The sequence below is a fragment of the Manis javanica genome, chromosome 7 (assembly GCF_040802235.1).
Source record: "Manis javanica isolate MJ-LG chromosome 7, MJ_LKY, whole genome shotgun sequence".
In the NCBI taxonomy this organism is placed as follows: Eukaryota; Metazoa; Chordata; class Mammalia; order Pholidota; family Manidae; genus Manis; species Manis javanica.
Window position 1 is genome coordinate 33,376,101 of NC_133162.1, and position 15,071 is coordinate 33,391,171.

The 15,071-nt window shown below is 37.6% G+C and overlaps 2 protein-coding genes across 13 annotated transcripts in view; one reads left to right on the plus strand and one right to left on the minus strand.

The window, feature by feature from the left end:
- LOC108408187 (protein FRA10AC1) overlaps nt 1-14,544 on the plus strand; it is a 61,736-nt gene extending 47,192 nt beyond the window's left edge. Inside the window, exon 14 of the mRNA XM_073240683.1 lies at nt 13,403-14,544. The gene's annotated coding sequence lies outside the window, so the exon portion shown is untranslated. The remainder of the gene's footprint in view (nt 1-13,402) is intronic.
- Nucleotides 1-15,071, minus strand: part of PDE6C (phosphodiesterase 6C) — a 56,735-nt gene that overhangs the window by 6,300 nt on the left and 35,364 nt on the right. For all 12 annotated transcript variants that reach the window (XM_073240676.1, XM_073240670.1, XM_073240669.1 and 9 more), the window contains one exon: nt 10,585-10,672. In XM_073240676.1, coding sequence (XP_073096777.1) covers nt 10,585-10,672 — 88 coding nt within the window. The remainder of the gene's footprint in view (nt 1-10,584; nt 10,673-15,071) is intronic.

The window sequence follows — 15,071 nt, forward strand, 5'->3', positions numbered from 1 at the left end:
CAGTTTATTCCAGGACCATTAAAAAAATAATAGATTGAAAATTTTTATTAATTCAGGAGTTTAATAAGGAATATCTGGCAGATGTGCAATTGTTAGACATGTTGAATTATCCACCAGATTTCAGAGTGATAATAGAAACTACTGGAAAACTTCCTGCAAATTTTACAAGTACTGCAAATTACACTAGTACTCATGTAGACATAGGAAAAAAATAATGAAATCTTCCCTAATTCTAAAAATGTTTTCTTGTAATTATATTTTGAAAAGATTTAACTAGGCCTTTCCCTCCAATAATCTCTTTACTTATGGATCACCTTCATTTCTTTGTGTTCTAGAAAATGAGAGTGTAAATCTGGGAGTGGTTTTTGAAAGGTCTGATATTCCAGAGAGATCATTTTAGGCATACAGACTAAAGGACAGATGTGTAATGATTTTGGCAAATGAAGTTGATAGTTATGAAATACAGAAAAATTCCACTGGAAAGAAGAGGAAATAGTCTATTAACCTATGTAGAGATGGAGGCAGCATAATGCAGCAGAGTGTACTGGACTAAGGGCTGAATAATAGCAGCGAACACGTAATGCCAGGCACTGTGCTAGAGCTTTACGAAGACTCATACTCTCACAACAAACCACAGCACAGAAAGGTTAAATAACTTGCTCAAGGTTAAACAGCTAGCACACAGTAGAGCTGATATCTAAATCAATGCAGCATGGCACTACACTGCCTCTCAACAAGCGTCCCAGGCCCAAAAAAGATTCCCAGCTTCACCACTTGGTAGTTGTGTAACCCTGGACATATCACTCAACATCTCTGAGTATTTGTTTTCTCAAACAAGGATAATATTAGCTGTCCTGCTAACTGCCTAATGCTTAGTCTATGATAAATATGTATTTGTGGGATGTTAACTAAAAGGAGACAATAACTGGGAATACATTTCAATGTTGTAAATTGCTATGAAATTTAATTATTGCTATATCATTATTATTATTATGTAAAGTTTGAGGCTAGCTCCAGGTTAATTAGAATTGCAAACCCAAGACCAGATATGGCTCTCTCTCATTCCAGGAGACTGAAATATTAAAAAGCAAGAAATGGACATGAACTCAAGTTTTAGCTACTATGTTCTGTATTATACAAATCTTTACTTAAGTCATCTTTTTATAACAAATCCCAGGACAAGAAAAATACACAGAAGATGCAAGTAATAGAAAGGGAAGCTGTGATATTTTTTGTTAAATTAAATAATTCCTAATAGCAACTATAGTTAGTCTTAAATAAATAGTATGAAGAAATGGCTTTGAACACTCCAAATTGCAATAAACAAAAGAAAGCCTGTCTGGATCAAAGTCAATTTCCTGAGACAGTTCACAGCAGCCCCTTGGGCATAAACTCTGAGCCAGATCTTCTGGATACAGATTATTTTCAACCTGGTCTGGATTGGCCAGGAGGTAAGAAGAGTAAATAGGGCATTTGTGGCATTTTAATCCCACTTAACCTGCCCCTGACTTTGGTACAATGGTCGACTTCCCTTGGACTGGTGGTGACCTAGTGGTATGTTTACATCAGTGAGTCACTGTATTTGTTCACTGATGTATGTTGTTACGTTCCCAAAGTAATGTGTATTGTGTGATTCTGACACATATTTCGTAGATCCAGTAACACTTAAAGTTATCCTTAGTTGTTGAACTAGGGGAAGAAGTTGGTGTCATGTGTGAAAGTGCCATAAACTTTTTGACAATTTTAATAGCACATGAAGTCATTTTAATGCTTATTGTATTACTGCAAATTTGCTAAGGGAGTAGGTCTCAGGTGTACTTACCACACCTGCACAAAAAGGGGAAAATGAGATGAATATGTTAGTTTGACTATAGTAATCATTTCTCTATATATATTGAAACAATGTTATACACCTTAAATATATGTAATTTAAAAAAATAAGCAAATAGGAAGTTGGAAAAAAGCCAAATTAAAACATTATAGAACTGGGTAGAGAGGGTGTCATAGGTAGCAAAACAGTAGACCAAATTTAAATAAATAATCTCTTAGGATAGATCTTCTTGTCTCTACCAAGGGTCAGATTGTGGAGTGTGTAATCAACCAATAACCAAGTAAAATCAATATTTTTTATGCACCAATTATTTTAATGCATGTTGCTTATATTTGTAAGCCTGGATACCTGTTGCTATTTGCTAAATATATGTGTGTGAGAGAAAAAGCTATATGTAAAGACATATAAAAATATGACATACTGTTGTATTCTCTTTAACTCATAACTTTTTCCAATCCAAAATAATAAATAGCTGTATTAAAAAACAGCTGACAGATTATGAAAAGGTCTTTCACTTTACAAAGTAAACCAATACTGGGTTTAAAAAAAGATGTGTAATGACATACTTTTAAAATTGATATAATTGACACATCAAATTTGGGGATTAAAGATGGTGGTGGGAGAGGAGAGACAGAGGCTTCCTCCTAAAACTGGATACAATTAGAAAATTTAATTGGCGCAACTAATCCTGAGAGCAACAGGGAAGAGGACAGCATCAGACTGCACACACCTGGAGAAAAGAGCAGACCTCAGTGAACGGGGTAATGTACCAGAGCTGTGGCTCCGTGGAACCCAAGCCCCACCCCCACCCCAGCTCACTGGTGGGAGGAAGAGAAACGGAGCAGGGAGGGAGTGGAAGGCTTGGGACTGCTGAATACCTAGCTCCGGAGATCTGCGCTGGGAGCACAAACCTATATTTCATGGTGCTTTCATGAGACTCGCATGACTACTGGGTTGGAAAGTTAATACAGGCAGAGTTCCTGGGGAGACTGGGATTCCAGCTGCTTGTGGAAAGCAGGGATCCATATCTGGCTGCTCTGGGACAAAAACTTATACCTGTGTGCCCGGCCCACTGGCTCAGGCAGTGGAGACAGGCACAGCAGCCAGGAGGCGGGGAACAGCTCTTTCCTACTCCCAGTACCACTCCCCTGTGACCACTGACATTGCTTCAGGGGCTCAGCAGCTCCAGAATAGAGCTTCTGGACACCAGAGGGTGCCATATACAAACATGAAACACCAAAGGAACCTTGTCCAGAGTAAAATTGTTAATACAACTCCCAAGAAAGATTTAAATGGTATGGACCTCATGACTCTTCCTGAAAGGGAGTTCAAAATAAAAATAATCAACATCCTAATGGAGGTACAGAAAGACATCCAAGAACTCAGGAATGAATTCAGGTCAGAGATCCAATCATTAAAGAACACGATGGAGGGTATTAAAAGCAGGTTGGATACGGTGGAGGAGACAATAAATGAAATAGAAACTAGAGAAGAGGAATGCAAAGAAGCTGAGGCACAGAGTGAAAAAAGGATCTCTAAAAATGAAAGAATATTGAGAGAACTGTGTGACCAATCCAAGCAGAACAATATTTGCATTATTGGCATACCAGAAGAAGAAGAGAGAGAGAGAGAAAGGGATAGAAAGTGTCTTTGAGAAGGTAGTTGCTGAAAACTTCCCCAATTTGGGGAAGGAGATAGTCTCTCAGGCCATGGAGATCCACAGATCTCCCTACACAAGGAACCCAAGGAAGACAACACCAAGACATAGTAATTAAAATGGGAAAGATCAAGGATAAGGACAGACTGTTAAAAGCAGCCAGAGGCAGAAATAAGATCACATACAAAGGAAAGCCCATCAGACTAACAACAGACCTCTCAGCAGAAACCTTACAGGCCAGAAGGGAGTGACATGATGTATTTAATGCCATGAAGCAGAAGGGCCTGGAACCAAGATTACTTTATCTGGCAAGATTATCATTTAAATTTGAAGGGATTAAACAATTTCCAGATAAGCAAAAATTGATATAATTAAGAAAAAAGGTATGCACTCAACTTTTCAGTGCTGCTTTCTTTGTAAATAGCACAAAATACCTGAATTTCACTCATCTTTTTTTCATTTATTTTCATTTTCACTTAAAATCCTTCTTAATTCTATATTCTTTTGTTCTCTTTTTTCTTCCTTTCACAACTAAGTTTCTTAAAAGAGCTTCCTAGTGGTTTCTTTTTAAGCTATGGATATCGATTTCATATAAAAGATAATGCTTCTGTTTTGTATTTGTTGCTAGAAAGCTCTTGACCAGATTTGTGGCCCATGCCTAATAAATGTGGATGTACTCTCTCACTGCCCATTTTGGGCCTTCATCTTCATGCTTCACCTGATTTTATTGTCCCATTAGTCCTTGTTTTCTTTTTCTGTAATGTTCTATGTATTTTTGGAAGCTCTAATAAAACTTTTTTATAACAAATTGAGAACTAAACATATATGCACACATGCTGATTTTTTTTTTAAGTTACCAAAGGCAGAGCCAGTGACCCATTAATTAGAGCAATTGATCTCAGGTTGTAGACAGCACACAGCAGAAGTGAGGATCTCCCTTGAAGTCCGAGTTTGACACCACAGAGCCACAGCTGATGGAAAAACTATGCTGACACGTTTGTCCTGACTCCTGTTCCTTAGTCTGCTACAACAAAAGGAATTCCATACATAACCAGAAGTGAAGTGAGCAACATAGACAGCAGTGGCCCATCCTAACATGGAGAGCCTGCAGCTTCATGAGCTTTGCTCTGTATGGGCCCTGCCAACTTCTGGAAAGCCAAAAGCAAAGACGTGTGTTCCCCAGAAAGAAACAGAAGTGGTGAGAGGGTGTTTGAGAATAACTTGGAAACTGAGGATTTGCCCAGTTTATTCCTACCCTTCATCCACACTATTCTTCTGCAGATAGTTGGTTCCATTAAGGGGTGAGTAATTTCAAAAGGGAGCAAGCATAAAACCTCTACATAAAGACCACAAGAACACAAAATAATCTATAGTCAATGCAACTCCAACCAAAATACTAACAGGTTTGTATATATGTGTGTGTGCATGTGTGTTTGTAAGTTGAAAAACTGATTCTAATATTCATATGGAAGTACAGAGAGATTGTAAAAGCCAAAGCAATCTTGAAGGAGAACAAAGCTGGAGAATTTATACTATGAGCAGTTAAGACTTATTATAAGGCTATAGTAATTAAGATAATGTGGTAGTGACAAAGGGGAAACAAACTTATCAGTGGCTCAAAATAGAGTGCAGCAACAGAGTCACACCTATAGCTGGTTTATGACAAAGGTCTCGTGGAAGTTTAGTGGAGAAAAGATGCCTTTTAAATAAATGGTGCGAGGCCAACTGGATTTCCACATGGAAGGAAAAATATCCTGATCTCTACCTCCTGCCATATATAAAGGTAAATTGTAAAAGAATTGTGGCTCAAAATGAAAAAGGTAAAACAGTAACACTTTTAGAGAAAAAAATATCTCCATGGTCTTAAATAGGCAAATATTTTTTAGGAGGGAAAAGAGCTAATCTGAAAAAAATGTTTGATCAAATGGACTGTTAAAATTAAGAACTTCTTATCAAATTCCACCATTAAGAGAATAAAAAGGAAACTCACAGGGAAAAAATGTTTGCAATACACATAACCAACAAGACATAAGAATATATAAAGAATTCCTACAAATCAAATTGAAAGCAAAATCAGGCAACCCCCCAAAAATATCAAAAGGCCAATAAACATATGAAGCTGTAGCTCAGATGTTACAGAATAACTACTGCTATTTAGTTTTATACAAATTATATTCAATATACTATCACTGCATTCCCATCAGAAAACGACTGAAATGAGAAAGATCGAAGTACCCAGTGTTGGAGAGGATGTAGAGCAACAGGAACTATCATCCACTGTTGACAGAAATGTACATTATACCATTTTGGAAAACTATCCACTAGAGTTGAATACATGCATACTCTCTCTATAGAGTATAGAACATATGCAATTCTACTTCCAGTTATATACCAAACAAATGCATGCATGTGTTCACGAAAACACAGATAGTCATAGCAGCACTATTTATAATAGCCTTAAAAAGGAAATCATAGTTGACCAAATAAATGTAGTGCATTCATACACACACAAATTTAAGAAAAAAAGGAAGAAAGGAACACAAAAGAGGCAAATGAAAAATACATTAAAGGAAATAACCAAGAACTTGAAAAATCACACCAATAATTATCCATAGTCTCAAAAACACAAGAATTCAAAGAAGATACTGTATAACAATAGTAAAACAAAATTAACTAACAGCTCAGTAGTAGAATGAAAAAAAACTAAAAAGCATCATAGTTGATGAGGTCCACATTAAATGCCACTCAAATAGAACAAACAAATGTAGCAAGAGACATAGTCCATAGGATTGAAGAAATTGAACAAAACAAAATGGAAAAGAATAAATACATAAAAATGGCTATAAAGAATATAATAGATATGAATGGCAAAGGAGACTGAACAATACATAACTGGCATTCCCAGTGTATTAGAAAAATGTTCAAAGATACAATGTAAGAGAACTTCCCTGACATAGAAATAAAAAAATCTATGGGCCATAAGTGTAATCCATAACCAGAAAAAAAATTGGCACAGAATGATCAACAAAACATTCAGATGAAGCTACTCAAATATTAATAATCATATGAGCATCTATGCAGTAAAATCAAGTCACATGCAAGGGATGAAATCAGATTGGCCATGTATACTTCTTTAGGGCAACATTTGAATCCCAAAAGATAATGTATCAAAATCTTCCAACTGTGAGGGAAGGGAAAGTGTGCCCCAAGACCTTTACAGCTTGCCAAACTGAACTTCAAAAACAAATGTAATGAACATATAGCCTTTCTTGGAAAAAACAAGACAAAAATCTAACTGATCAAGTCAAATGAAATAAACAGAAATGGAGACACCATAGTAAAAGGATTGATGGTAAATATTGAGCCCTTTTAGAAGCAGAATTAAGAATAAACAATTGTGGAAATTATGAATCAAAATGTGAATTTATAAATACTGACAAAGGTAAAAAATACTTTTTTTGCAAGTACCTTACAAAACAGGTGGGAGATGTGGGAAGAAGTAAAAGTATTATAATTGCTTCATGCTTCATAGCAGGGAGTTAATAGGGTTAAAGTTAACACACACTATTTACAAATATCAAACATCTAAATGCTTAGCTATAGTTTTTCGTGATTTCTAATAGTCATTTGTCATGAGCTCGTTAGAGGGCTCTTTAACCTCTCATGATACAGTTATCTGAAGTTCTGCAATTCCTCCCAATTCAAAAATGTTTCTTATGTTAAATTCAAATAAAATTACATTAAGATAAATGAAATACTACTCAGCAATGAAAAGGAGTGAATCACTGATACATGCAACATGGACAAATCTCAAAATTACTACTCTGTGTGAAAGAAGCCAGCACACATGCACATAAAATCTAGAAAACTCAAGCTAATCTAGAGTGAATAAAAGCATTTCAGTGTTACTTAGGGCTGGGAGTGTAGAAGCATGAACTGCAAAGGGGAATGAGGAATTGTTTCAGGCGATAGAAATGTTCTGTGTCTTGATTGTGCTGGTGGTTTCCCAGAGGGTAACACTGAAAAACTCAAAGCTGTACACATTTAAGGGATGAAGCTTATTGTATGCATTTGTACTTCAGTAAAGTTGATTTAAGAAACAACTCTGACTGAAAAAAAAGTAAGATCCCATTTTTCTAAAGTTGTTCTCCATCCTGTTTGTATATAGTTACAGAATAGTTGCAATGAAGTTCATCAAGTGTTAATAGCTATTTCTGAATGAGAGGATTTAAAGCAATTTTTTTGTGTGTATTTGTCTTTGAAATTTTCCCTGTTGTGTGAATTTTTGTAGTGGGTATGTATACTTTTTACAACTACTATTAAGTCACTAATTTTCAAAACATATAAGTATGTAATGTTTCATTTGTTTTCCTGGGGATTGTGCTGAAAACATGATCTAGAGACAGGTGCCCCAGAACGAGAGGGGGGCCTATTTCCTAGTCCTGTTCCAGCCTCGCCCTCACTTGCTCAGTCTAAATATTTTTGTTTCCCCCTACTATTAAAATGGCAATAAACATATAAATTCTGGATTGTACACCACATCAGTAGAAATGGCTCTAATTGTTTCCTATTAGGGCTTTCAGGTGAGGGGAGGCCAGAGAAGTACGGGAGGTTCTAGCCTTCAACGTGGCACCTCCAGCAGCCATAAGAGACGAGTGCCAACACGTTCACGGCTCGCTGGTGACCATACACAGGATGTTTAGTTTCTTTACTCCTTTGTATGAGATTGGTTGGTATGAAAAAACATACACAGAATTTTCATAAACTTTGTAAGGAAGTGTTTTGAATAATAACAGCATTGTTATTTATGCTGAGCAATTTCCTTTGTCATTTCTACAATGCATTTTATTATTGAATTTACACGCATTCAAATTTGACTAACAAGATTTCCACCTGTTCACTCAGGTGAAGGGGTGATTTCTGTCTGGATTAGAATACAGGTGGCTCTAATCCTCGAAGTGGTGAGTACAATTCCACTGGGATATAAGGACATTTTTGTTCAAAGCCTTATAACTGTAGTGCCCACATAATGCCAAAATTGCTGGATAAATCCCAAGGATTCCCCTTTAAAAGTGTTTAATGTAGGCATTTTCTTTCTATGGAAAGCAAGTAATAAAAGAACTACATTGTCTCCCAACATGTAAAAAGAACATCTGATGGCTAAAAATTTCATTTTTTTTCAGCATTCAATTTGCCTGCTTGTAAAAAGCTCTGCAATCTCATTGCCTAGCGACTCTATTTACAGTCCTGAAAAGTCTGCAATTAGCAAGTTAAATAGCACTGTGGACAGGTCCTTGCCAAGGTGGTATGGATTACTGAGATGCAATATTCCTTTTTAGGAAGAATAATCAGCCTTTATATAGCCATCAAAACCAGTTCAGACTGCAGAGCAAATAACATAAAGAAAATTAAGATGGAAAACCACAACTCTATTATAAATTCTCAAACCCCAGAAAGGAGCACATGAGGTATTTAGGGAGCCTTGCAATGTTCAGCATTTAAACGTTTGGCTATAGTTTTTTAAATGTATTTTGCTTTAGTACATAAATGCAAAATTAAATAGTGAATTCTATTTGGCACTGCTTGCTCGTGATACCCCATCACCAGAAGGATGTGTAGAAAATGCTTACTCAAAAATACAAGACTGTCGCAACCAGTAACACAAAGACTCATAACAAAATGAGTGATAACAACTCACTCTTAACTTCCTGAATTACTTTCAATTCTACTCTTTTTAATTTTCAGAGAACAGATACTACCATTTTATGGTCTGAATCCTACTATATGGAGAGGTTTTGGCTGTACATCAGAATTATTAAAGTTCTTACTAAAATTCAGTTTCCTGGACTTGAACCCTAGAAAGCCAAGTCAGTAAACTGGAAATGGAGTCCAGGATCAGGTTTTTTTTTTAAATTAAAGTATTATTGATATACATTCTTATGATGGTTTCAAATACACAACACAGTGGTTCAAATTTCATCCATATTACAGGATCATATTTTAACAGCCTGCCACCCCGTTCCCCAACACCCCCGTCTCTTGTGATTCTGACACAGTTGGTCCGGGCACTGCATCAATCACAGGCTATTAAAACACTCAAGTATTTTTTTTCCACTTTTCTACCTTTACAAATTCTCCCTCTTGGCTTCTCATTACCTAGACAAATGTAGCCATTAACTGTAAATCTGGATATTATTTCTGTGCCCTCCCTCCCATGAGCCTTTAATTGAAGATTAGTATAGATACTGAGGAGAGCTCCACTCTCCAGAGGGCTTATTTATCCTAATGAGCACGTGTGACTCTAAATGAGGTCTCTGCTATGACAAAACGGTGTTGCCTCCATCTAATGAGGGCTCATTCTTATTAGTTTTGGTTTGGAACATTCTCAAGAGATTTTTTTTTTAAGTATAACTAGATTATAATATCCACAACTTTTCCACACGTTCATATACCCCTTAAAGAATACTGGTAAAAGAACCACTACCTCCCATGCAAGGTTAGTAGTACATGATCTGTGCAAATCAAAGTGAATTTAAGACCAAGCCCAAACCACTTCCTGCATCGAGCTGTCCCTGATCCTGCCCTTCTCCCTATGCTCTGCCTCCTCCTGAAGGTGGACCTCCCTCTAGAATTCTTGGAGCATCACTCAGTGCCGCGGTGATGGCAGTTTCCCATTCTGTCTTATATCTTTATTTCCTATCACAACAAGCTTGACTTTCCCAAAGATACAGAGAATGCCTTACAGTGCCTATCCCAGGAATAAGATCACTGGCTATGTTGCCTTCTTTTCTCCTTTACACTTACACATACTTCATATCCAGAACCCACTCACACTCACCATAAGCTTTTTCTACTTTCTCTACAGACCCAAAGAGATTTTGTGACTTTCCAAGGCTCTTTTTGTCCTCTATCTCAGCTACTTCCAGCTTGGTTGTTCAAAAACTGTTGCAATATAGCAGTTTTTCTCAACTGACTTCAGTAAGGCTATATACACTGTCAAAAGCCATAACTCAAGGCCATCCTCTTTCTGAGCACTTTCTGTGGGTTGGTGCTTTGATCCAGAGCTTGTGACCGTGCTAGAGCGAGGCTCAGGTACCTCATCCTGCAGCAGAGTCTTGCTGTACTCCAGGTGGTGCCTCTCCAGGATGGAGGATCCATGAAGCTTTGCCAGTGGAGATGTGGATCTAGGCAGAGAAGGATATGCCACACTTTTAGCTGTTTAAAGATTACACATAAGTCCATACAATATAGAATCTTTACTCTCTGTGTTTTTTTCCCTTCTTCCCTGTCCCTCTGCCCTAAGCCTATGAAACTGGCAAAAAGAACACACTGGAAAATATGTTTTAGATTCAGAAGATGAGAATATACTTTTCTTGGGGGAGAAAGTCCTTTAAAAAACCTAATTTGTTGAATGCATTGTTTAAATGATGAAGTTTGTTCAAGCCTGCCTCTAAAGTCTTGTGCTCCCTGGAGCTGAGGGTGGTAGACTGTGACTTACAGAAACAGTAGCAGAACTGCTGAAGTTAGACATTTGCATAGAAAGTGTTTATTAGGAATTTCCAGGAACCAAACTGAAAGTGAATCTAAAGCAATCATTCTTTCTTGCTCTAAGACAGTGACATAAATTTAAACTTAGATTTTCCATTTATTAATGGTTGGGTACCCGCTTTACATAAGTGGGGACCTCAGTCTTGGTATCCTGTCTTCCTTCAATTCTTCCTGTTCAAGGAAGGAGAAACAATACCAAAAACAAAAAGGTGGAAAGAAGAAAAGGTGGAGAGAGATCAAGGTCAAAGATCTACACAGAAAATGTGAAGACTTTGTTATGAAATATAGAATAAATAATTTTAAGGAAGCAAGAAATCAGAAATACAAGTAGTAGCCTTAGTAGAGGAGTTTCACTTTATTTCAGAAAGTACAGAACTTTAGGGAGGGAAGGAGTCATTAGCAGGTCATCAACAAGTCTGGTAAACTAAATACTCCAGTTAGGTAACAATCAGACTAAGTTTGACCAATATCAAATTGATCATAATTTTAACATATATTCAAATATCTACTCTGTTTCAGCACTGAAGATTTATAAAAATGAATAAAGCTCAATTCCAGTCAGAAAAGAGTGCTATCTTTAATTCTTTTAGGTTTATAAACATTAGTCAGGAAAGGTCACTGGGGAGCTCGATACTCAGTCTCAAAATGACACCTCGCAGATTACTTACTAATATAAAGGAGAAAGTAGACCTGTACATAAAGAGATCTGCTGGACATGATCCATAAACAGTTCAGCCTCATAAACAGTGGGACAAACTGATGTGATAGGCCTCCTACTGCAAGGCACTGAGAAGGACACAGCGTTATCTATGTAGAATTCCTACCAAAAATGTTTACCCTGAATCTAGTAATCAGGAAACAACTGGACAAACCCAAATTGAGGGATAATCTGCAAAACAACTGGTCTAGACTCTTCAAAAATGTCAACATTCAGAAGACACAAAAGAGGTCGAGGAACTAATTCCAGATTAAAGGACATTAAAGATACTTGACAACTAAACATATTGTGTGATCCTTGATTAGATCCCGAATCAGAGGGAAAAAAGCAGCTATAAGAGACATTACTGGGAAAAGTGAAAAAAACCAAACATTCTGTACGAGATAATAGTATTGTACCAATGCGAAATTCCCTGAAGGTGATCATCATATTGTGTTTATATAGGCAATAGAGGGCAGCAATGGTAAGAAAGCACTAAAGCTTCTTTTAACCCAGAGAGTCATATCCCAACTTTCTGAGCAATTTGAAGATGGGGGGATGGTGGGCATGGTTATCAGTATTGCCTGGGGAAGTGTGAGGTAATGGGGTAGATGACTGAAGACTAGATACAAGTAAATTTTATCCTAAAATTTAAGAAGTAGAGAAAATGGTACAATCTGTAGATAACAGAACAGGGAGATTGATATTAATCTTATATGATTACATGTATTATAGAGTATTCTGTAAGTGTGAGCATTTACAAAATAATCACTAGGAAATTCCAGAGAAGGTATAGAAAGAGAAAATGAAGCTGAGTTGATGTTATGAACCTTTTTGCAATAAAGTTTGTGAGAGTGGAAGTCCAGGTTGGATTACTGAGTGTATACACTCAATAGTCACTCAAATAGCTGGACAACAGAGAGCAAATATTGTTTAATTGTCTTCAGTCTGGGGGTACATATCTCATCCTGAGTCCTAAAACTCTGCCCTTGGTTTTGTCCTGGTGCACAAAGTTATCATGACTTAAATGAATATTCATGGAAATCATGATTAATTTTCAGGTGACAAAATATTAGAAAAAAGAATCCATTGGCTAACAGTGTGACTTAAATGGTTACTTCAGTTAAGAGTGGAAAAAGAACCCAATTAAGAAGGTAAAATTTAATTAGGATTAAATATAAAGTAGTTCAGATCATGTCTGAATTATTGTGCCAAACCTTAAGACCTGCATTTAAGGAATGACAGAAAACAGCAGCAGGCTCACAGAATAACAAATACAATTATATGTATGTAAACTGTTTATGACAAATGGTTACACAACTTGGGTGTTGCACCAGGAAAAGAGGAGGGGGAAATTATGATTCCCTGTAATATGTAAAGGAATAACCCCTGGGTGAGAAATTATACATATTCTAGCAGCTCCAGAGACCTCAACTAGGACAAACAAAAGTTATAGGGAGACCAATTTCAGTTTAATATCGTGAAGAATATTCATCCATTAGCATCTAAAAATAGACTGGCCTGCCTTGTGAGTTCTTAAGGAAAATAATTGCATACAGACTACAGGGCATAGGAAGGAATACAGGAAAGGTGAGGCCTGCGCTGGATGGGGGGCTGAGATAAATTCTAAAATTCTGTAGATTATATTGTGACAACTGCATTTTTTCAGGGACAAGATGAAGGAGAGTGAAGAAGACGGAAAGCAAGAGAGCTGAAAACTAAGCAAGAGGAAGAAGGAACAAAGAAACTTTTAAACTCATAGGAGAATGAAGCAGAAAACAAACTGACTGGACAAGTGAAGTGAACAGAGAACAGAAGAAATTGAGGGAATAACAAAAATATGAAAATGGCAAGGTTTTGGGGGAGTCGTCAAAGGGCATAGTCTAAGGCTGGGAGGTGAGGATGGAAACCAGAACCAAGGGTTCAGACATTGTGGAGGTAAGCAATCAGACTAAGACCATAACGACCAGCCAGGAGGCAGTCATCTGTGTCCCAACTGCTTCAGTTCACATTCTACGGTGACTTGATTTGTACCATCAGTGTGAGAATAATAATTCAATCTGATTCAACCTTTTTTGTGAATTGCTCTTGCCCATGAAATGTCTCAATATCTTTGTGCACTCCTGAGCAATTCTTCCCGCCCAATAAGAGACTTGACACGAAGAGACTTGTCAGGCATTGTTATTGAAGGGCATTGGGCAAAAGATTGCATTCGGTCATAGCAGCTTAGCAGAACTGCCAGGACCATGTGCACCAGTGCCAAGGGGTCTCCTGTCAGAACCCTGTACATAGGTTCCAGTCCTTCCATCATCACATAGTCCTGCTGCCCAGTTTACAGGGAGACATGCTGGGAGGAGCCAGCATGCCCAGTTGAGGATGAGCAGAGGGACCCAGAGGCCAGGCCAAAGCCAAAGTCTGGGATGTGCCTGCAGACCTGGAGGCGGGCTGCCACAGCCAGTTCGCTGCTTCCTTTAATCTAGGGCAGGTTAGACTTCATTTTTTGCACTTGTTTCTTCATCATTACAGAAGGGGATAATAGTACCTCCCATGTGAGTACGGTGCAGATTAAAGGAGGCAGCGGGATCAAGAGCTTCGCCTGGTCTGTGGCTCCCATTAGTGCTCGGTGCATGTTAGTTCCTTTGGAACTGAACTGGCTGGCACACTTCTGGTCAGGAAGAAGAACAAGGGCTCAGTGACTGTCAGAGACTTGCATATGGGAATGCAGAACAGCCAGCATGGGCTGGAACTCTCTGATGAGGACTCCCTGGCTGGAAGCCAGAACCGGCAAGCTTGAGGGGTAGAGCTGCTGAAGGTGAGAAGACACTGCTTGCAATGGGTGTTTCATTCACTGAAAAAAATTTTCTTGAGCACCTACTATATAGGTAGGTGCTTTTTTTTTATATATATATATATTTTTTATATATATGTGATTTTTATATATGTGATTATATATATTCATATATATATATGAGTATAATTTCATTTGATTCTCACAACAGTCTTCAAGAGGTATATATTGTACCTATTTCATAGCTAAGCAACTAAATCTGAAGTAAACTGACTTTCCCAAGATCCCTCAACCAGAAAGTAGTTGGACCCCACACACCCAGACGCCGAAATGTGTTCTCTTTAAAACACCTCACTGCCTCTGAACAGGGGCTGGCTGTGTGTCAGAGACGAGGACATGGTGTGGCAAAGGCAGACAGAGCATCTTAAAAGTCATTATCAAGGAGCTAGGCTGGCCATGCGCATTGCTGATGAATTGTGAAGCATGCCAATGACATAATAATAATAGTAATAATAATAATGCCTAATATTTATTCACTGCCAAGAGCCTA